This window comes from Xiphias gladius, chromosome 1 (assembly GCF_016859285.1).
Source record: "Xiphias gladius isolate SHS-SW01 ecotype Sanya breed wild chromosome 1, ASM1685928v1, whole genome shotgun sequence".
Classification (NCBI taxonomy): domain Eukaryota; kingdom Metazoa; phylum Chordata; class Actinopteri; order Istiophoriformes; family Xiphiidae; genus Xiphias; species Xiphias gladius.
In genome coordinates, this window is record NC_053400.1 from 14,812,552 (window position 1) to 14,834,281 (window position 21,730).

The 21,730-nt window shown below is 39.6% G+C and overlaps 2 protein-coding genes across 2 annotated transcripts in view; one reads left to right on the forward strand and one right to left on the reverse strand.

Annotated features, from left to right (window-relative positions):
- Nucleotides 1–6,785, forward strand: part of kif26ba (kinesin family member 26Ba) — an 82,344-nt gene extending 75,559 nt beyond the window's left edge. Inside the window, exons 25-29 of the mRNA XM_040130235.1 lie at nt 19–156; nt 284–495; nt 3,390–3,655; nt 4,751–4,901; nt 5,832–6,785. Of these exons, the coding sequence (XP_039986169.1) occupies nt 19–156; nt 284–495; nt 3,390–3,655; nt 4,751–4,901; nt 5,832–5,980 (916 nt within the window). The 3' untranslated portion in view covers nt 5,981–6,785. The remainder of the gene's footprint in view (nt 1–18; nt 157–283; nt 496–3,389; nt 3,656–4,750; nt 4,902–5,831) is intronic.
- Nucleotides 6,786–13,841: 7,056 nt separating this feature from the next.
- The window catches only part of smyd3 (SET and MYND domain containing 3), a 78,566-nt gene continuing 70,677 nt past the window's right edge, over nt 13,842–21,730 (reverse strand). The window contains exons 10-12 of the mRNA XM_040129970.1: nt 21,267–21,441; nt 14,208–14,316; nt 13,842–14,107 (exon numbers count right to left, since the gene is read on the reverse strand). Of these exons, the coding sequence (XP_039985904.1) occupies nt 13,991–14,107; nt 14,208–14,316; nt 21,267–21,441 (401 nt within the window). The 3' untranslated portion in view covers nt 13,842–13,990. The remainder of the gene's footprint in view (nt 14,108–14,207; nt 14,317–21,266; nt 21,442–21,730) is intronic.

Here is a 21,730-nt window from a genome sequence, read left to right on the forward strand (position 1 = left end):
TTTCCCTTGATTTGTCAGTGGAGGGGCAGGTGGTGGTGGAGGTGGCCTGGGAGAGGAGAGAGCAGCAGTGGTCCAAACGCTGCCCTCTCCCTACAGCAAGATCACAGCTCCCAGAAAACCACACAGATGCAGCAGCGGCCATGCCAGCGACAACAGGTATGAGCTCAAGTTTATTGAGAAATGTAAAGTTTTACATTTTCACACAATATTGTTTTGTGCTGCTAAAAAAAAAATTAATTTTTGAACATACCATTGAATGTGATCTAATTTTTGACTCTAACAGCAGTGTACTGAGTGGTGAGCTCCCTCCGGCCATGGGAAAGACAGCCTTGTTTTACCACAGTGGCAGCAGTGGCTATGAGAGCATGCTGAGAGACAGCAGTGAGAACACAGGAAGTACCTCTTCTGCTCAGGACTCCCTCAGTGAACACAGCACAGCCACAACCTCCTCCAGACGGAGCTCCAAGAGCAGCAAGAAGAGCAGGAGCAACACAGGTCACAACCTATTTTCTAAATATTGGACAGAAGCATTGGCTTGTTATTGTTTGCAGGCAGTTTAGTCTGTCTCATTAGCCTTTATGACCTGAGCTACAGAGGGACATCTGAATTTAAATATGACAAAGCTATATGGATGATCTAAATTATACTTAAAAGTGCAAACACTCTGGTGCAACAAGACCATAAAGCCAACAGAAGTCAAAATTTGAAATCAAACTAAAAATCCATGTATAGTTAGCTTTTGTGAATGAGTAATCTTTGAATGAACTGATGAATCATTGGACAATATGAAAGCCAAATGCAAAGACGGCCTTTTTATTCAGTTTCCTTTGTTATCTATATGCACTCTTTTTTGCCCACTTTTAACACTCATGCTCAGCACTTTACCATGACAAGCTCAGCCATGACAAAGTGTATAATTAGAATCAGAAGACTTCCAAAGCATTGAAAAAGAAATGAAAACCACTGATCACTGATAGAAAGAAAGCAAGAGAGACTGCTATCAAGAAAATCCATCAGTAAGAAAGTACAATGAGGAAGCAATGGGCAGGTGACAGGAAAGTGAAAAAAGCTGTGGTTGCAGAAGGAGCCAGGTAGGAAAGGTGACCCTGACCAACCATCTGTGAAATGGTAACGAGAATCTGCTGGTGTGGGCTGTAATGAATATATATTCACCAGAACACTACACAAAGAGCCTGTTAATGTGGCCTCCACTTTACACTCTACTGGATGGATATGTGCATAAAACCAGATCGGACAGAGGCAGCATTTCCTGGTGTGTCTCTGATTGATTTAAATTGGAATAACCCTTTCCATCCATCCACATAGGATGTAAAGTTTGGATTTACTCTCATTTTATTTTAACTGCAACTGATCCTGTGCTTCAAAGAGAGCAGTCACTGCCAAACTGTCACAAAGAGACACAAAGAAAGAATCAAGACAGAAAAGACTGTCTATGCTTGTTGTACAAGGAGGTGAAGACAGTAATGGAGGTATGTGTCCAAGATAGATATAAAAATTCAGTCACAAATTCAGGCAGACAGAATATAGACAGTAAGAAGAAGAGAGGACAGATGTTCCACAGACTGAAGCAATGTCTGAAGATATTAGTGCAACCGAAATGTTAATCACATCTCCAGCTGAGTGTCTCTTTGTGCTTGATATCCTTTAGATTGGGTTCACTAGCTCTCTTTCAATTTTTCTTCCATGTCTGTACCTGTCCTCATCTTTTTTCATCTTTTGCTCTCACATTTTCAAACTCATTCGTCCAACTCTCTCTCCTTGCAACTTCTCCTCCCTGCAGACTCTCATTCTTTCTCTGTCCCCTTATATGCTGCTTCCTACTATCTAATGAAATACAGATGTCTCTGCTTGATCTTTCTGTGCCGCACTGACACCAAAAGACAGCTGCAACCTTATTAAAATCACCACTTTCTCCCTCACTCTCACACACCTTATCTTTCGGTTCCCTGGGAATCTGATAACTCACATTCCAGTCGACATGGAAGGCAATTTCTATGCAAAGCGTGTATGTGCATTTATGAGTGCTTGTGCTCACCCTAGCGTAGTAGGCAGATTAGAGTGACCTGCTGCACTTATCTATGAGCTTCATGAACAGAAACTAAACTTTTTATCTCGCTTCACACTCTATTATCTGTCTCTTATTCCCTTTCTGCTTTTTCAATCACTCAATACTTTCCTTTTGTTCCTTCCTTTCTGCCTCTCCTGTGATGATTCATCCATATCTCTCTCTCTTCTCTCCCACCAATGATCTCTTTCTTCAGCTTACTAATATTCCGCTTTTATATCCATGTCTTATCTTTCTGTTTTCCCCTACTGGTGAAAAGCAAATTGTAAAGTGTGAACAAGACTCCCTGTTGAGTTCTAGGACACTTAAGTTGTACTGTATCTATTGTATAGCTGTGGATTGATACATTAATACATGCACAGCTGGAAACATGCATTTTCTTGTGTTTACCTACTGTTTTTATTATGTTAAATTAAAGGTATAGTGTGACATTTCGGGAAATACACTTTTTCACTTTCTTGCAGAGTTACATGAGAAGATCAATACCACTCTCATGTCTGTCCATTCAATATAAGGCTGCAGGCAGCATCTGTTAGCTTAGTTTAGCATAAAGACCGGAAACAAAGGGAAACAGCCAGCCTGGCTCTGTCCAAAGGTAACAAAATCTGCCTAGTAGCACCTTTAAAGCTCACTTGTTAACACATTATGTCTCAATTTTTTAATCCATACAAAAACTGAAATGTAAAAACGTCAAGTTGTTGTTTTTGTACAAGGGTTTATTTGCTCCGACTATTTCTTGGCCGGGCACAGTGACTTTGTAGAGCCTTGTTGTTGCTGTGAAATTGCCAGGTGACCAGCAGTCTTTTTTTATTTTTATATTGAGTGGACAGACACAAGAGTAGCATCAGTCTTCTCATCTAACTCACGGAAGGAAGCAAATGAACATACTTCCAAAAATCACAAACTGTTCCTTTAATGGTATAGACTAAAGCATGAAGGCAATAAAGAAAGTTGCTATTCTGCCAATTATTTGAGTAGAATATCTTTGTGATCCTGTAATTTAATTCAGTAGTAGCAATTAAAGCCAACTGACTATCAAGCTAAGCCATGCCAAAGCAGTTTGGATGTTATACTCCACTTATTTGTATTTGAAATTGCTATTTGGTCAGTTGAAGGAAAGAGTTTCTCTATGGATTTATCATTGAATAATGAGGAAAACTCTTGCTACTCAAAAAATAAATGACTTTAAGGGCTACAGTAAAAAGCATCAAAATGTGTTTCAGTGTCTGGAAGCATTTTATGATAAACTCTGGTGGTGTGTAATACTCATTTTTTGTTATCTTCATCTTATTTGTTCTTTCAGGCCTCCAGCGTCGTCGTCTGATCCCAGCACTGACCCCTGACTCTTCTTCCTCCTCACCCTCTCATCGCTCCTCCAAACAGGCCGTCACTTCCTCTTCTTCCTCCTCCTCCAGCCCAGGTGCCTGCTGGGTAGATGGACCACTGGGGCCCCCAGTACCCTCAAACCTCCGCGGTGCAACTGCAACGACAGAAACCTTTGAGATCAAGGTGTATGAGATAGATGATGTCGAGCGACTGCAGAAGAGGAAAGACAAAGGAGGGAGCAAGGTGAGAGAGAGAAAGGAGGAGGGTGAGGGAAAGGTGAAAAGGAGGACATGCAATAACAGGACCTGTAATGGGAAAACAAATCTTTCAAAAATTCAGGATCAGGAGTGAGTGTCAATATTAAAGGTAAAGGTTGTCAGTTCACAAAAATGTTGATACTGACAACAGTGACAAAAAAGGAGGGAGAAAGAGAGAATAACCGTGTGGAAGAGAGTATTTGGAAACTGGAGAAGGAACAAAGAAAGCAGGAAAGGGTTAAAGGGAAGAGAGAGTGTGTGAGGATATACAGTATGGTAGTAAGGTGAGGGGAAATGAATAATGGATGTATGGGGAGAATTAAAGAAGGTAGAGAGCAAAAGAGGCCCAGAGGCCAGGCGGCATATTGCACTTGATGTCAATGAAATTGATTTGATGAATAACAGTTAAGGGACACATTAAAAAGCAGTAAGCGTTCTGCTGGACAGTGCTGCTAGAGAAGAACAAGAGGAGGAAACTGGAGAAGAGAAGAGATAGGAAGCTAAGTGAAGGAGAGTTCAGGAAAACCAACAGGTTTTAAAAATACAACAGTAAGGATTTTCACAAAATCAATGAATCAACATTAGCACTACGCTCTGTGTGAATAGTGAGTTTTTTTTTAATAAATCTACATTCTGTTTCCCTCTTTGTTCCTCTAAATGCCTAAGACTTCACAGCATACAGAAAACAGACTGGTACTGTGAAACTCATGAAATTGTTGCATATGAGGGCATAGTGCAGATTTTTTTGGGTTCCCACTCTTAAAACTCAGTGTATTCACAAGAGGCAGCATTGTGAGCTTTGTGAAAGAGGGAGAGAAAGCATGAAATATAGATTTTCCCTGTGGGAGAACTTAAGAAGCCACTCAACCTCCGACTGCTCCGGTGAAGCTGCTCTGTGTCCGAATGTACTCGGCTGCGGCCACACTGGGAGTCGATGAGGTGTGAATGTTTGTAACTGTGTGAATGTTAAGCAGGCTGCTGCTGAGAGGGAGGCACGCATTTCACAACACACTCCTCTTGATAAATAAAGGTGAGTAAAATCCATATTTTCCTGTCTGTCTGTCCTCTCTCTGCTTGTCAGGAGGTGGTGTACGTCAGTGCCAAGCTTCGCCTGTTGGAGCACCGCCAGCAGCGAATCAGTGAGGTCAGAGCCAAGTACCAGTGTCTGAAGAAAGAACTGGAGCAAACCAAACAGTACCTGATGCTGGAGCCACACAAATGGACCAATGAGTGTAAGTGTCGCACTGACATATTGGGTAGTGTGTGTGTATAAGAGAAAAAGGGTGACATCATCTGTGATTGTGGGGTGTGTGTTTGAGTCCAAAGAGGTGTCTCAGCAGGTATAAGCTGTCATGCGTATTTGTTTCTAATATTTTTTTTACAAATTGTTGTCAACCTGTTGTTGATATTGAAGAGCACTCTTCTTATTCTGAGTGTAGTGGTGCTCACATCCAATTGCCAATTGAATCAGTGTTCCCTTCTGGATATGGCTGGCGTTATTCTATATATTTTTGTAATGTCAGCAAATGCAATGAAAAGATCAAAAAGAACAATGCACTAGTCTGTATCAATACTTTTCGACTTCCCTACCGTGTCCATGACACACAGCTACAAGCCCATTGGTTCCTTCTTAAGACATACATTTTTCAAATGGGTGAAAAATATAAAATTTCATTTTTTAAAAGGCTCAATAATTTCCTAAAACAGGTGGGCACTGTAGTTTTAGCCATTACGAAACAGGAGTAAATAGTGTATTTGCTGGGAACTATTTTCAGCTTTGGACGGACACACACGTGATGCTCTAATGAATATTTACAGCAGCAGGTGTATGTGGGATTGATTCAAAATCAAATATAGTGTATCTATAGTAAAGGAATATGACCGCCAGTGCAGTGTTGTGGCTGAGTGATGTGTTTCAGTTTTGGGACAACAATAGACACCTGTGACACAGAAGAATAAGCTATATAAGGCTTTAACTACAAAGACAATACTAGTTATTTGGATCGATTCATTTTTGGTTTGTTTTCTTTTTTTTAAATGGCATTTGTTCACTGTAAAAAAAACTATAGAATATCACGGCCTATCTTTTAAATTGATGAATTAACTCAAAGTACATGCAAGTGTTGTAGCAAGTTTCCTCTGCTTGTCTGTCCAACATCCAGTTGAGCTACAGCAAGTCTACGAAGTGGACTCACTGGAGTATTTGGAAGCTCTGGAGACCGTGACGGACAAACTGGAGACCAGAGTCAACTTCTGCAAAGCCCATCTCATGATGATCACCTGCTTCGATGTAACCTCAAGACATCGGTAGACAGAGGGAGAGAAGGAAAGCAGGAGGACAGAGACGTAGACACGCAGCTGGACTCTATTAGATGTTGATTAATCAAACACATGTAGAAAATATCTTCTAAATAAATACATCTCATTGGATGACTGGATAGATAGAAGGAGAGATACAGGGATGGACTGTCCACTTGATTCATCATCTTAGTCATCCTTATGTTTGCAGATGTAAGTTGGCAGAAGGACAGATGGATGGAGAGATGGAGGGATAAGAGGAATGGAGATATCTAACAGGCCAACAGACAGACGAGCTTGTAGATTTTTTCGAATTGGGGCTTGTAAACACTCTCAGAAGAAGCCAGTGAACAGCATCTACTGGACAGGTCACTTTGAATCAGATACATACAGTATGGCTGCCCAAAGTTGCAGACAAATGGTTGTGAATCTGAAAAGACACATCAAACGTGATCAAGTGACCACATTTTTCCAGAGAACTGAATAATTGCTAAGAATTGCTGAGAAACCTCTTAGACTCAGTCGAACATTTAGGAATGTATGGAGTGGAAAGGAGGGGAGAGAGGAACGAAAACTGCCATTTTTTTTAAACAGAGAAGGATGAAAGAGAGCTGAAGGAGAAAAAGAAGAACAGTTTCTCGTCTCCCATCATTTTGGAAGAGCAATTTTGGAGTACAAGCAGTTGAGAGCCATCGACTGTAAACACAGAGTGCTGACTACAGAATGGCCTGGTATTGTTGTGCAAATGATAAAAGAGACTGACCAAGAGAAAGACAGCAGGACAAATAAAATGATTAAGATAAGTGCCTTGTGAACATTTCAACAATACCAAGACCAATTCTATTTCTCTCTGAATATGTGTACATGCAGTAAGTATGGTGCTAGCATAGAAAAAAAAAACACAAAAGATCAGTGTTCTTGGAAAATCTTTGAATTTATAGCCATTATTAAATGTGATGTTTTACTGTGGGTCAGTGTTTCACTATATTATAAGCAAACTAATACTGTATGTTTGAATGGTATTTGCTGCACTGATGAGAGATGAGACTAAATTTATACTGTTTGGATCCCTAACCCAAAAAAAAGTTCAAAGGAAACCTACAGAACGTGAAGACCAACACCGAGTCCTCTTTAAAACAACAAAATGTCGCAAGGACCAAAAACTGAATTAGAAAAACGTACATGATTTTTCCAGGACACAGAGTAATGTGTGTTTAAACAGAAAAAACAAACAAACAAACAAACAAACAAAAACACTAACACTAGGTTCTTGTGGTGTTGTTTTTTTCCCTTGACTTTACTCACAAACAGAGCACATCTGAATTTTGACCCTATAGGGGCATACGTACCACATATTCCTCCTGATACAGTTGTGATGGCTTTTTCATGAACACAAAGAAATGAAACATCTGAATAACTTAAGAATGGAAATGAAAATGCTTCTCCCTGATCCAGTGTGAAGTACATCCATCGACTGACGGACTGACAGGCGGACTGTCTGTTATTTGTATCTGTGTTGTTCTGCTCTATTCTAAAAGAAACTGAATGATTCGTCAATGTGTGTGTTTTATAATAAGGTGTCCTTTTTTATTTGAGTGCAATGGGACCATGTAGAGACTATGTATGATAGTAGGATAATGCAAATGGTTTTAAAGAGATATTTAAGAGTAAACTATGAGGAAGACACAGGTACAGGAAAAGCCCGTTTATATACAGTGTTAAATTTAACGTCTTTAAGGCCTTCATTATTGGAACAAAGTAGTGAAATTTGACTGGAAAGAGTTCCTTGGGACTACAATTTTGTGAAAACTGCCTACTTAAATATCTCCAATAATGTCTCCAGACATTGTAAAGGAACAACTAAAAATATATATAAAGGAATGAAACTAAAGAAAGAAAAGGATGACGACCAAATTAAGAGGCATAGATCTCTGCCTGGTTCCATTTTTTTGGACAGATAGCAACACTTAAAATTTGTTAATATTATTATCTATGGTGCTTGAGATGTTTATGATCTAAATGTTTGTACAAATATAAATATATGAAAGAGCCTGTTTCCCTCTGAAATACAGAACAATACCCTTTGAATGCTTCTTCTACATCGCTGTCTGTTGTTGTCAACATCCACCACCCTTGCCTCTGAAAGACCTTTGCCCGGGAAGTAGAGAGCATTCTGGGAGATCCTGTTTGTAGTCTGAGAGGTAAAAAAAGGAAAAAACCTCACAGGAAAGGAAACGCTGTGATGTCGGTGTGATTTGTCAAAAGCGTCATAGTGCTAAATTTATTTTTATCCTAACAGAACAAACTCAGTTTTTTATCTCTTCCACTGGACTGGCGCAAAGACAGGAAATATCTGTACATTTTTTAGGTTTTGATCTTGTATAAAGGCGTAACAGTCATTAATTCCATGTGGTGTACACATGCAGTGACAGCCACGAGGTAATCTAGTGGGAAATTATCCCAGTAACTAAGATGCTTTTACAGACTGAACCCACGAAGTGTTTTCAGCAGAGGTGGGCGAAGTACTCCAGTGATATCGCCACTCGTTTCCTTTTTTTATCTCCCAGTTCACTGTGCAAGTCATGAATGACGTTTTTATTTATTTGAGCTCAGGAGAGCAGAGTCGATTATTAATGTTCTTATTTATTTACACCTTATGATCTTAAAAAGTTACTATGCATTTAAGAAAAAAAAAAACTGTATATACTTTGCTGAGCCCATGTCATATATAAATATCTATACTGTACACATAACATATATGTGGTCATCTTTATTTTATATATTTACTGTTGATTTCATTTGCTCCTGCTGTTCCTGTTGGGGATTTCAAGGGTTTGGGTTCCCTAAAACGTCCACACCCAGGGCAGTTATGTGGTTCCAGCACAACAACAGTTTCAGTCAATTAAATATTGAGAAGAACTTAAAAATGGTGGTTAATTTTTTTACACGTGAAGAAGAAAACGTTATAGCATGAAAGCAGCTATGTTGTTTTAAGTGAAATGCCAGTATGTTCTCCAGTATTAACTACAGCCTTGTGTAATAAGCAGTGGATGTTTTGGGAACCCCTACCTCTGGATGAGTTAAATGGCCTGTACGTGTTTCCTGTTTTAAAATGCTATGTGTGAGGTTTCTTCCTCGGTGTGTCAATTCCAAATGTCCTGTGATAGCGCTTTATAATTCTAGCAATAACTGTGAAAAACACCTGAGGTTTTGGCGGACTTTTCAGGAATAAGGGTTCGTTTTTCTTCGCTGTCAGGTGCATTACAAAATATTCATCTGTTATGACAGGTTATAGGACAAAAAAAAACAAAATTAAAAAAAAACATGAACATTTTCAGTAATTAACATATTGACGTATGTGCTGGTACATTTTTTTTTCAGGAGCGTTCAAGAATTATAATGTGTTATCTGGAAATCTGACACATAGCATCTTTTAAAGATTATTGTGTGTTAAGGTCTGGGTCAGATCACATTTTCCAAAAACAGCTTTTATCAGCAGTAAAGGGACACTTTCAGTTCACCTCAGTTGTTGGAAAATCTCTATAGAACTGATTAAATCTCCCAGGTTTATGACACATGATCAGTACAAATTAGTGAATATGAAGCGCAAGATTCTCACTGGGTGTGTTTTGTTTCCATGATTACACACTGCGATCATACTGTCCTCTGCAGATTTACTGTTTTTAAGAGAAATGTGGTCTGACAAATTGCGTTGATGGAAGAGCAAGACGGAGGGATGTAAATAAAGGAATGTAATGAAAGAGTTTGACATCTGACTCTTTATTTTTTCAACACAGAACAGTCAACAAACTACCCAGACATCCGGCATGTGGTCTGTCCCAATCCCGATGTGCACATTTTTGCATTGCGACTCAAGCACATCAAAAATCAAAAAGATGGGCCTGAAATGTAGCTGGCAGGCAGCCGATAGATGGCTCCATACGCTGTGACACAAAAAGTCTGCTACGCTTATTTCTCTTCATTTGGCTCTTTGATGCACCTAAACAAAACTACGAGTGTCTCACAGTGAATCCAAGCTGCTAATCATGTCCGCCTGCTCAAAACCACTTACTTCAGAACATGCAGGCTCTTTGCTCTGTTACCTTTTCTCCCAGGCCTTCATCTTCTGCCGGCATGTACAATATGACAGATGCAGCTAATCTGCTGAGTTGTTACTCCACGTTTTAATAACTAACTTTGAATAAGATATAGATGTTAGTTTTAAGTCACATCTTGTGTTTTTTCCACATCAGCTGTTGTTTGTTTTGAGGTTCCTCTGTGCACGTATGGCTGCCAAGTGGACACAAGATGCCAACATTTTTGATTTCATTAGTATAGTACATAATACACAATACACACTCACTACAGTAACTTGCTTATTGTTTGTCTACTGTTCACTACAAAGCTTCAGTGGTTTAATTGTTTCCTCAGGGGATTTCTGAATTTGTAATGATCCAGTTCCTTCTGCCAGACATGTTTTGACCCTGAGAAAACACTGATCAGCTCAGAGAAACTGTTTCCTCTGCAGCCTCCCTTCTCAGTCAGCTGACTTCCCCTGGAAACAATAATCTTGTGACTGATGCTAACAATTGAGTTATCTGTCATATGTCAATTTTTCACAGGAATATTTTAAAAGTTTCCTTCTAAAATGACATATCCATGCAAAACCTCACTAGGACTGCTGGTATTAAACCTTAATGCACGATATTCTTATTGGCTAATGCTTTCTAGGTGGCTTTTCGAAAAGAGAAATATTGTAGAGCATTTTGGTGGAAAAAAAGTTTTACTTCCACACATTAATGTCAGCAAGCTAGGGTTTTGTGATTTCCTCTTCCTTCGCCAGGAGGAAACAGGAAAGGTAGTCTGTCTGTCTTTATCCTCTAAAAAACGCATTGTTAGCATATATGTGTGGGAAGACTCTTTTTCTACATATGCTCTCTCAAGGGAGAGTTCTGGACTTTAAAATTGTGTTCCCGTCTTGTACTGGATATCACCTAGTTTCCATTGTATGCATATATGTGTGTGTGTGTGTGTGTGTGTGTGTGTGTGTGTGTGTGTGCGTGTGGACCTTTTTTACCCCGTAGGCAGCTTTCTAGATGACATATTGTCCTGTTGAGCCTGCTTTGATCACCCACACCCAGAGGAGAAGGAATAAATGGTAAATGGAAGAAAGAGGGAGAAAATAGAGGTGAATAACGCAAATGGGGAAATGCAAGTAAAGAGAGAGACAAGTGAGAAAGAACAGGAGGAAAGGATTACAGTTTAGAAGAGTGGGAGAAGAGAGATGAGGCATGATAGAGCTTAAGCGGTGCAAGAGAAATAAGATGGGTGAGTTAGGGAGGACAAAATAGAGACAAAAATGGGAGTCCTGCAATTTCAGCTTACAAAAAAACATTTAATTTGGAAAATATCGCAAGCAAGAGAATGATCTCCTGGGTAATCGTTGTCAAATAATATGCAATTATCACTCACCGAAATGGTCTAATGCTTCCCTTTCCGATCTCACCTGTCGGCTAAATCATTTACCTCAGGCGAGTGGAAGAGTTTAATTTTCTGCCCAGCATAGCCAGAATAATTCCCTTGGTTGTGAACTGTCTGCTTTTCAGACAGTTCACGCGTGAAATATATATCACTCCTAATATGTAAACAAGAATTTCACAGGTCCTCTTTAAATTTTATCTATAGTTAATGTGGTGAGTTGATGCTCTTCTGAAGAATTAAGAATAGTCATTGTGTTATGGTAAAATGAACTTTGTACGGTAAAAACCTTTGGAACAACTGTAATGAGAAATCAAGAATCTTCATCCATGCCAGCAGCTCTTTGGATCAGAATACTTTCTCTTTACATTCTCTATTGATGCTAAATGCTTGTAAATAATTTCCATCCAGCCGGGAGCAACGTGGTGCACTGACCGACTTACACTGCCATGGCTAGAGCCATGCCCCTAACATGGCTTAACATTACTACAAAGGGCTCATGGTATAGTTTATGTGTTCAGATTGCTGTAATAGAGGCAGTTACTGTTCAGCTCAACAGACCTTTGGTTTGAAGAGCCTGCTCTGATTACGAAGAAGCCCAGTCAAAGATGAATGAAAGATGGAGGGGTGATGAGGGCATGATGGAGACACCCGGTTATCGGTGAGGTATGGTTTATCTCGTCTTTTCATTCAAGGAGAAATTAGATGAATATGATGAATATATGGTTATCTTCATCAGCTCGTTATCGCCGAAACACGAAACGCACGTTGGGCGATAATTGAGAAATGATACCTGGGATAAAATCTACCATCTCTTGCTGTTATTAGATGTTCATACAGCAGAATGTGTCTGTATGAAGAACCAGCAGCTGAGAGCAGAGCCGATCAAATACAAACTAAGGTTAACTGGTGACTTTAACCCATTCAAGGCTCAATTTTCAGGGGTAGAAAGTGAGATATGATAGCAGGGAGAGACTAAAGAGACTGTAGATGTAAGGTGGTGTAAAGGGCGAAACACAGAGAGGGGGAGAGAGAAAATTGAAAATGGGTAACAGTAAATTGCAGGAGGGTGAGTGAAACCTAGGGACAAGACACCCACGAATAGTGAATTTAATTTGAAAGCCTTTGGAGAGTGAGAGAGACAGAAAATCGGGGAGAGGGACAGTGAGTGACAGAGTGGGAGAGAGGCAGACGGTTATGGTTAAGCAGTAGTAAATCTAATTTGACGGCCTTTATGGGGTGAGAAGAGAAGAGGGGGAGAGTGAGAGACATAAAGCAGCAGAGCCAATGAAGTGAGTAATGGAGGTAGACACAGCAGTGTTGTACAGCAGGACACTCTTCCACCGTCCATTCAGTCCACTAGTGTCATTACTGCACGTCTTCATTGCGTCTTCACATTAATTTCATGCAATCTCCTCAAGATACAGTTTTTCTTTTCTACCACACATATCGGAGGGGGGGGGGTCTAAAGAACTTGCTGTTGCTGTAATTATGTAATCATTGTCAATAAACTAAAAATTTTTTTTCCTTTCAATACTTTTTATGCTGAATAACTGAACATCTGACTAATCCAGGATGGATAAAGGATTTGGGGTTTTTAACATGCTGACTATTGCAGTACTGAGAGAGCAAAAAGTGTCACAAAAGCAAAACCTTTTATTTGTAACCTTAAAGCCAATAAACTATCACTCTGATCCTCCCACAAACCATAGAAACACTCACACACAGGTTTTCCCTCTCAGAGGAAATGCTGTCATCAGTTTGCAAATGGCAGAAGTTAAACTCTGGGTTTAACTTGGAGGTCGCACACTGACAGAGTAACACACAAAAACAGGGATTAACATGGGAAGTGTGTGTGTTGGACATGTATAGAGGAAAGATGGATGTTTTGAAAACCTGATTTTACTAAAACAACACACATGCACACAGACACAGATAGACAGACAGACAGACAGACACACACACACACAAAACTATGGCCATGAGATCACCATGTCACGATGGACAGGAGACAGGGCCTACAGACTCCCTCTCTCTCTCTCCCTCTCACACACACACACACACACACACACACACACACACACACACACACACACACACACACACACACACACACACACACACACACACACACACACACACACACACACACACAGAGACAGATTGGGGAACTCACTAGGATCCATTGCTTTACGCCCGTAATTTCACTTAAACAGGAATAATAATAGGCTACATAACAAACCAAAACTGCAGAAGTACCACGGCCCAAATGTTAATGTGTCAACACAAGCTGTCAACAACAAAGTTATTTATGGACTTATCACACTTTATGTTGTAAAAAGTGATATTCTACAGTAGCCAATTTTAATATAAAACTGCATCAAGCCACAGCTAAAAAATGTTTTTATTTTCATTCATTTTATTTTTATTTAGCAGAAATCTGTTGACTGAAGTTCATGAATACACTCGCGGCATTGGGACAGAAAGTGAAATCTGTACATCAAGTTACATTCTAAAGGAGTCAAGTAGCTGTTGTATTGGTGTGTTAGTGACTGCTGGATGACTGCCGATCCATCTCAGCGTGACATTCTTCCATCTTCATCGACAGATCAGTGGTCAGGGGGTGATCATCACCATGGGTGACCTTTATGATCTGATAGGCCTGGGAAAGGACAAATAACATAACGTGCTTACAGAGTGTCTTAGCTGCCATCCCTGCTTTTGCTAGAACAACACGATAGGAAGTAGTTCATCCCTCACACCTGTTTGAATGTGTCCAAAGCATCCTCGATGCGTTCCAGGTAATGTTGCAGCTTTCCAACTCTCATCAGTTGGACTCCATGGACCGGATGGGGATCAGGGTAGTATTGTCTTTAGAAAGATGTGACAGAAGATGAAAACAGAAAGAGAAACAGCGGTGTGGGAAAGATTATGTTCTTAACCATAACTTTTATACACAGATCTGTTACTATTTTACCAGTTTTATGTTGCTGTTCTTCTGGTATCCTATGAATTGTCATTGCAATTCAAATTCCCTTCCCCTTTTTGCTGAAAATAAACGTTAATGTTTAACATCAGAATAACTTCATAACGTTTGTAAAGCTAATCTATCAATCAATCAATTTATTTTTTGCCACATATCCAGGTCCACGTCATGAGGCGTCAGCAGGCTAAGCGAGGTTGCCCAGACATTACATTCACCTTCCCTCCTGGAACATTCATCATGACTTACTGCCAAAAAATGCAGAAACAACTCTCTCTGTTGGTTATACACAGCTGGATGGCTCATAACAAAACCCCACAAGAAGCCCTGAGGGACATGATCATGAGCTCTCTGCACGTTTACAAAAAATGAATAGACTGCATGAGCAAACTCCCATCATCGCTCCGGCATCCTTGCAAGAGTCAAGAGCTCACTCTTGCATGATCAGGGCAGAATACACAAATCTGTGGTTCGAAATTAATATCTAGCTGCTTGATATGAGCTTTCTCAAGGAATCTGAGCCGTTTGATGCCCTGATAACTGGTGCAAACTCTCCAGTCCCATTTTTGAAAAATGGGAACCACCACAGGCACTTTCCTTGAACACCACACAACATAAAAATGAGAAGACAACATTTTGAAATGAACCTGGATTGGAAGTTAGAATTTTGTTCCGTGCAGCTTTATAAGAAATGACTGAATCATTTGAAACCATGCACACTATACTGGTGTAAGGCTGACTAGCAAACTGTCAACTGTTTCCAGGCAGCCATGAAAAGCCTGTTAAATTAAATTATGCATTACATGAGGAAGTTTGAGCATTGTCACCTTGTGCACACTGGAAGTGGCATCACAAATATGCACTTAACCGTTTGCCTTAATTCGTCAGTTTGCTCTGTGTCACCCTGTAGCCTGAGGCAATCCACTGATGCTCACAGCACGGACAAGGAAGATGATTAAAAGGACAAGAGTAATAAAATTTGCTTTGCTTTTCAGTGTCTGTATGCAAAAGCATATACAAGTAGGAGTTGGTGAGAAAGAAAATTTGTCTTAACAACAGCAAGAAAAAGAGAGAATACTGTTTGCATTATGCACATCTGTTTGTTTGTTTGCTTGAATGTGTGTGTTTGCATGTTTGTGTCCTACAGTTTCCACTTCTCTACATTATTTGGCATCCCAGCTCCTTCATTCAGTTCTTTTCCTTTCCGGTTTCATTACTTCGACAGAAAACCCAACAGAAGGGACACACACAAATGAACACAATGGAAAGAATTTCTATCTGATGTATCAGTTTTTAATTTATTTCTTCCAGTTTGAAATTTGTTCCATCTGAATTTAACTGAATAACTGAATTTGTATCCATCTGTATGTTCACATGCATGCAAATGAATATGCATTAATACTTAATGACCTTTGTACATATAGTACACCAAACATAAATGTATAAATATACGTGTGTTTAAGAGACTTTTCAAACACACACACTCACACTCACACTCACACACACACACGCACATATACAAAGAACTGGGACATTCTTAGTCTTATAACGATGAATACACACCAGGGATCTTAGGAAGCAGCTTTGTTGTTGGTAAACAATGGAGTTTTCAAAACAAACACATTTACCCAACTCTGCTTGCCATTTATCCTCTTCTCCCTCTCCCTCTCCCTCTCCTCTAATCTCTCTTTCTTTCCTATTTCACATCTCCTTCACTCTAATCCTACCTGTTTATATTTGTGTTTTTTGCCCTGCTAACTGCAGGGATTAAAGTTGGTGTTCTCGGCTGGTCATTTGGGCGGCTGTCTCTCCTCTGCTGCTCTCCATTCATTCCTCTTCTCTATTTTGCCTCTGTTGCCCTTTTAATTCTTCCCTCTATTTCCTGTTCTCTTGATCACACACACATTTTTTTTTAATTTTAAATAACTGCTGTAAGACAGCATTAAAATGCTCTCTGACAAAGTGCAAACCCTTCTCCATTTCCATTCTCCCACTCCATTTAAATCTCTTGTCGAGCGCAGTCTGTCTGTCTGTCTCTCTCTCTCTCTCTCTCTAACAGTCCCATGCACAAGCAGAAAGAGCTGCAAGTAAACACTGACATATGAATCCACACATGCATGTCAGCATTGATGTATGAGCAGGCATGCGCACAAAGATAAGGTCAATGTGAATCCACTTCACCCTCTATAATCTGATGTATTTGCTAGATTTCACTCCTCTCCAGAGTAAACAGACCACAAGAGGGTTCAATATGCTCTCAATTCAATCAAATGTAAATAGAAACTGCACTGCATCTGCTTTTAACAGGGCATTAGTCTTAATTTTTCCTTCATGGACTGAAAACAGCAACCCTCTCCAGCTAGAAGTTTTTCACTCTTTAATTTAAAAGGAAAATCTGTTTTCTGAATCGGGTGAAATCAAAGTTAATTAACTTGTAGTGGCAGTAATTTAAACTCTATAGCCTCTTTGATAATTTTCCAGCAGTTTTCACTCACAATGCTAATAGCCCATTTGTTCATACCTTCGAGCCTAACTAAACTACTAACTGACAAGCCTCCCAATTACAGAGGTGGTCCCCGATCCCGTGGTAAGAACTGAATCATTAAACAGAAAGTTCAAAGACTAAACCAACAATATTAGTCCTCCATGAATAATAACAAGTTACAATATTGATTTAATTACCAAGCCAGTGATTCAAGCAGCCATGACATGCAAACACACCCACATCATGACCAAACTCCAATTATATTTCCTCTTTGCACACAGAACCACACAGCAATTAAAATAATTTCATTAACGTGCTGTCTCCTGAATTCTCCCCTTTTTTTTTCCCCCCGGAGAGTAAACTGAAGTGAAATTCAGTCTTTTTGTATGCAGCCAGTTAGAAAGCCATAGCCCCCGGCTATGAGTAAGAGAGGGGGCAAGAAGGAGAAATGAATAGTGGTGAAAAACTGTAGCATTTTCAGGCAAATTCTGTGGAACTAATGAGGCTCTTGTTCGGAACAAAAGGTCCACAGCCAACTGTTTTTGAGGGGGAAACATGGATTAATTTACTATGCAGAAAACCGAGGAAGGAGAACAAAAATGTGGAGAAAAGATTAGTGGTGAGTATTCGCCTTAATTGTATTTTGTTTTCTGTGGGGTGCAACAGAAATTTGGCAAACTTAGCACCACCATGCATCTGTTACCAAGAAAAAGAACATTTAAATAAGATTTAATTCACAGTTTAAGTATTTAGCTGACCCTTCTTTCCAGAGAACGTCAGGCACATGTTTCAGAGATCCTAATAAAAGACGCTTGAATTACAGGAGAGTCTCCCTGGCCACTAGGCAACACCTTTTTGGGTTTCTAACAGCGAAGCAATGCCTGCTCACAACCCTTCATCTCAGGTTGCAAATATCTCTGAGCTGCGAGCAGTTCAACCAATGAGGGATGCTCACTTCTCACATTGTTTCATTGAAAGGAATAAAGAGTACATCCATCAAGTATTTCACAAAAGCTAAGATTCACGAAAAGCCAGTGTAAATGTTTTATCATTGTTTTTCCTAACTTGTAAATCTTGTCACCCCTCATATTTATCCTGCAACCTCTTGGCCAGAAATCCAAACATAAGCACTGACTACAGCTGACACCCCAGGGGAGTTCTGCAACCAGACTCTGAATATCAGCGCATGAATTAAGAACAAATTCGTATGATTTTGGTTGCATTGTGGGAAGTGTAGGATCCAGCTTTTTTTTTTAAAACTTGTCCCATAATAAGGACTAAGTTAGCATATCTCAGCCTTTGTTGCGTCTTTTATGATCACTTTTTAAATGTCAGTCTTGTGAGACAGACAGCAAGACACCCTCAGAGGTGCAATACTAAAGAACTGCAGTGCCCCTTGAACTTATTTTGTCAGTGATTTCCCAGAATATCTGTCGTTTTCACCAGAGAATTCAAACAACAGTGCTTGAATAATGCTGGAGATTTGGGGCACATACCATGAACCATGGTGTCCCGGGTTCATTTCTAGCCAGGGGCCTTTGTCCCATGTCGACATCTCTCTACTGCCTACTCTCTAATGAAAGAATAAAATGCCCCCAAAACACTTGAAACATTGTTGAAGAAGGCTTTGCATCTCATATGATATCACTAACAGTTTCACAAAGACTGTCATTTTGGGTGCACTTCACTGGTCTACCGAGGCCACTGTTGATGCAAAAATCCTATGCACAAGATTTCTCTCTAGAATACTGCAAAACCGTGGATCTAGAGAGATAAATCTAAGTGCTCGTTTATTTTGAGGGGACTGACCAAAAACTGTAGATGAATGAAGCTGAACATTGCTGATAAAGTTTTAGCTGTTGCTCTCTATTAATATCTGCAAATATCCTTGGGATGTCACATATTCAGAAATAAAGAAAAACAATAAACAACAAAATGCATCTAGAGATTTAGCAGAATAGCTACACTGTCAAAGTGCTTCGGAGTGAAGATTTACTTCACGTGTGCAAACAGTCGCAGAATACACTTGCTGATGCACATATATCTATGTTTTTTTTTTAATGAATACATAAATATGAATGGATTCATGTACTCACTCATGTGTGTGTATGTGTGTGCGAGCATGTCTATAGCAGTAAAATGTGTGCACCACGGAGACATTTAATACGCCTGGCGTGTACAGCCTGCAGAAGGTGTGCATTATTCGCACACAGATGCAGGGAAAAACCCTCTCTATACATCACAAACTGAATAGTGAGACCGAAAAAAAAAAAAAGACCTGCAGAGAGAGTAAAAGAAAAAAGGAATACAGAATGAGGGAAAGGACAGGAGAAAGAGAGAGATAGAGAACTCCTGCAGCTATCTTTCTTCTCTGCCATCTGAAGAGCCCAGAGGAAGAAAGGAGATGAATATGGAAGATCTTCCTCCCACTCTCTCACTTATTACTCCTGAACGGTTTTCTTTCCTTCTCTTTCGTTCTTTTTCTTCCATCGTCGTCTCCCCTCCTTGCCAAGCTAAAGCTCAGTGCATTCCTCTAGTCCTCTTTTTGTCAATTTTCCTCATTTCATACTACACCTTTCTCTTTTTCCCTATTTTACACAATTTTCTTTCTTTCTCTTCTTCCTTAAGATTCCGTCACACTCATGTTACTTTCTTCATTTTTGCCCACCTGTCTTCCCTCCTCTCTTCTCTGCCAGGTTGTTGATCACCATTCACCCCACGCTCCTCTTCCTCTGCCTATTTTTTTTTTATCACGTACTTACTTCTACCCTCACCTAACCCCTCTCTCTGCTCCCTCCCTAAAACCCCCAAAACCATCACTCACTTTGGTTTCATCTCTGCTTCCGTGGGACATATTTTCTCTCAGTTTCCTTCAACTGGCACTGAACTCTCCATCCCCTTCTTCTCATCACCATCTCTCTCTCTTTCTGCTGCTCTGTGTCTAGTTAGTTATTAATAGGCTTTGTAGCTGGCTCTCTCCTGTGGATACGTTGTTGTCAGTCTGTGTGTGAGAACATGGCTATGCCACTAGAGCTCTGCCCCTCACACTAGATCAACTAGCCTCTCTCTCTCTCCCTTCCTCATACACACACACAAACACATACACATTCACACAGAGTCAGTGGGAATAATACTAAATTTGAGAGATGGAAATTGAAATGCAGAAAGAAGAGGGAGGGGTGTGTGGGAGCTGGACATCCTAAACCAGAAAAAGGAAAGTAAACTGTTGATGCAAGTTATTGTAATCTGACATGCAGATTTAAAAATGACAGACTTTTTTGAAACTCCACTGCATTTTTTTCAGTTCATTCATGAAGAGATTTTGTATGTCTGCTAAATACCTGTGCTCTCATACTCTCCCTTTTGTCTATTCCTGTTCCCATTTAGTTTTTCTTCTTTTACTGGGGACTTTCCTTTTTTCTTTTTTTGCCCTATACCAACACTTCATTCTTCTCTTCTCCCTATTTATACATGTTTTCTTAATTATGTCACCGCTTTACTTACTTTTCTTCTGCTTTGAATTCTCCTCTGTGTTCTTCTGTTTCTTTCCTCTTTGTACTTTTAAAACAACATATTTTAGGTCCTAAGTAATTTATTCACAAAAAAAAAAGGATGACAGCTAGCTAGTATGACTTTTGTAAAATATACAAAAGGATTCCATAAACAAACAATACTGAACACACAACAATTTGATGCTTGTCCACACAACTCTATTCCATTATTTGATCAATTAATATGTCATATAGCTGTTGTCAAACTAGTGAATGTTTTTCTCAGTTTCTTGTTTTTGTTTTATTTACTTAAACTCTGAGGTTTTCTTTCAACCTTTTCCCTTCTATCGTATCTTCTCTATACTAACTTTCTGAAACCAGTGTTGATGAGCTTTATTTTGCCTACACAAGGACAAAATCCATGTCTCCTTTATCAGGTCAAGGAGTCAACTCTGTTGCATTGTGAAATCTTCCCAGAGTCTTTCTACACTCATTCTACCCTCGCTATGCATCTCCTGAATCTCTGCAAGTAATCTGTCTGACACTCTTGTCCTTTTCCTTACACTACTGTTCATACTAGAAGCAGGAACGTGAAAGTCTCTCAATCCAAGAGTATATCTAAGTATATCTAGGTTTAAAGGCAGATGTTTTCTTTTAAATCTGAGGACATATATATGCCATACATGGATGAAACATACAGGTTTTTAGTTTTAACCATAGACAAACACACACACACACACAGATACAGACATGTACACGTACACACGTACACACACACACACACACACACACACACACACACACACACACACACACACACACACACACACACACACACACACACACACACAGAGGGACTCACCTGTACAATGGAATTGTCTTCTCCCCATATCTCACAGCTTCCTCCCAGTGTCCCAGGTGAATGGAGGCATCCAAAGCCATGTCTGTCATTCTGAGCTTGTAGAGATTTTCATCAGGCACGTCACCACCAACAGTTGATAACAAATGACTACAGCTTTTTAGTAGTGATTTCCAATCTGGAAGGTCACTTAAGGGAGAGCAACATTTATACTGCTGCAAATGAAAGCTGCATATTCATATCTCCAAAGGGAAATCTTAAGTTTTTCTCTTTATTGAGACAACTTTATATAAATTTGTTGATATCCTTCTGTGTAAAGACTTGGTTTTGGTTTAAATACATTAGATACATTTTAGATACTTTAGGATCAGATACACACTCAAATACACCTTTTACTCTTATCCACGTATACTTTGTGTTTTTGCATTATTGTACTTTGCTGGTAACTTGAGTCATATATATCAATG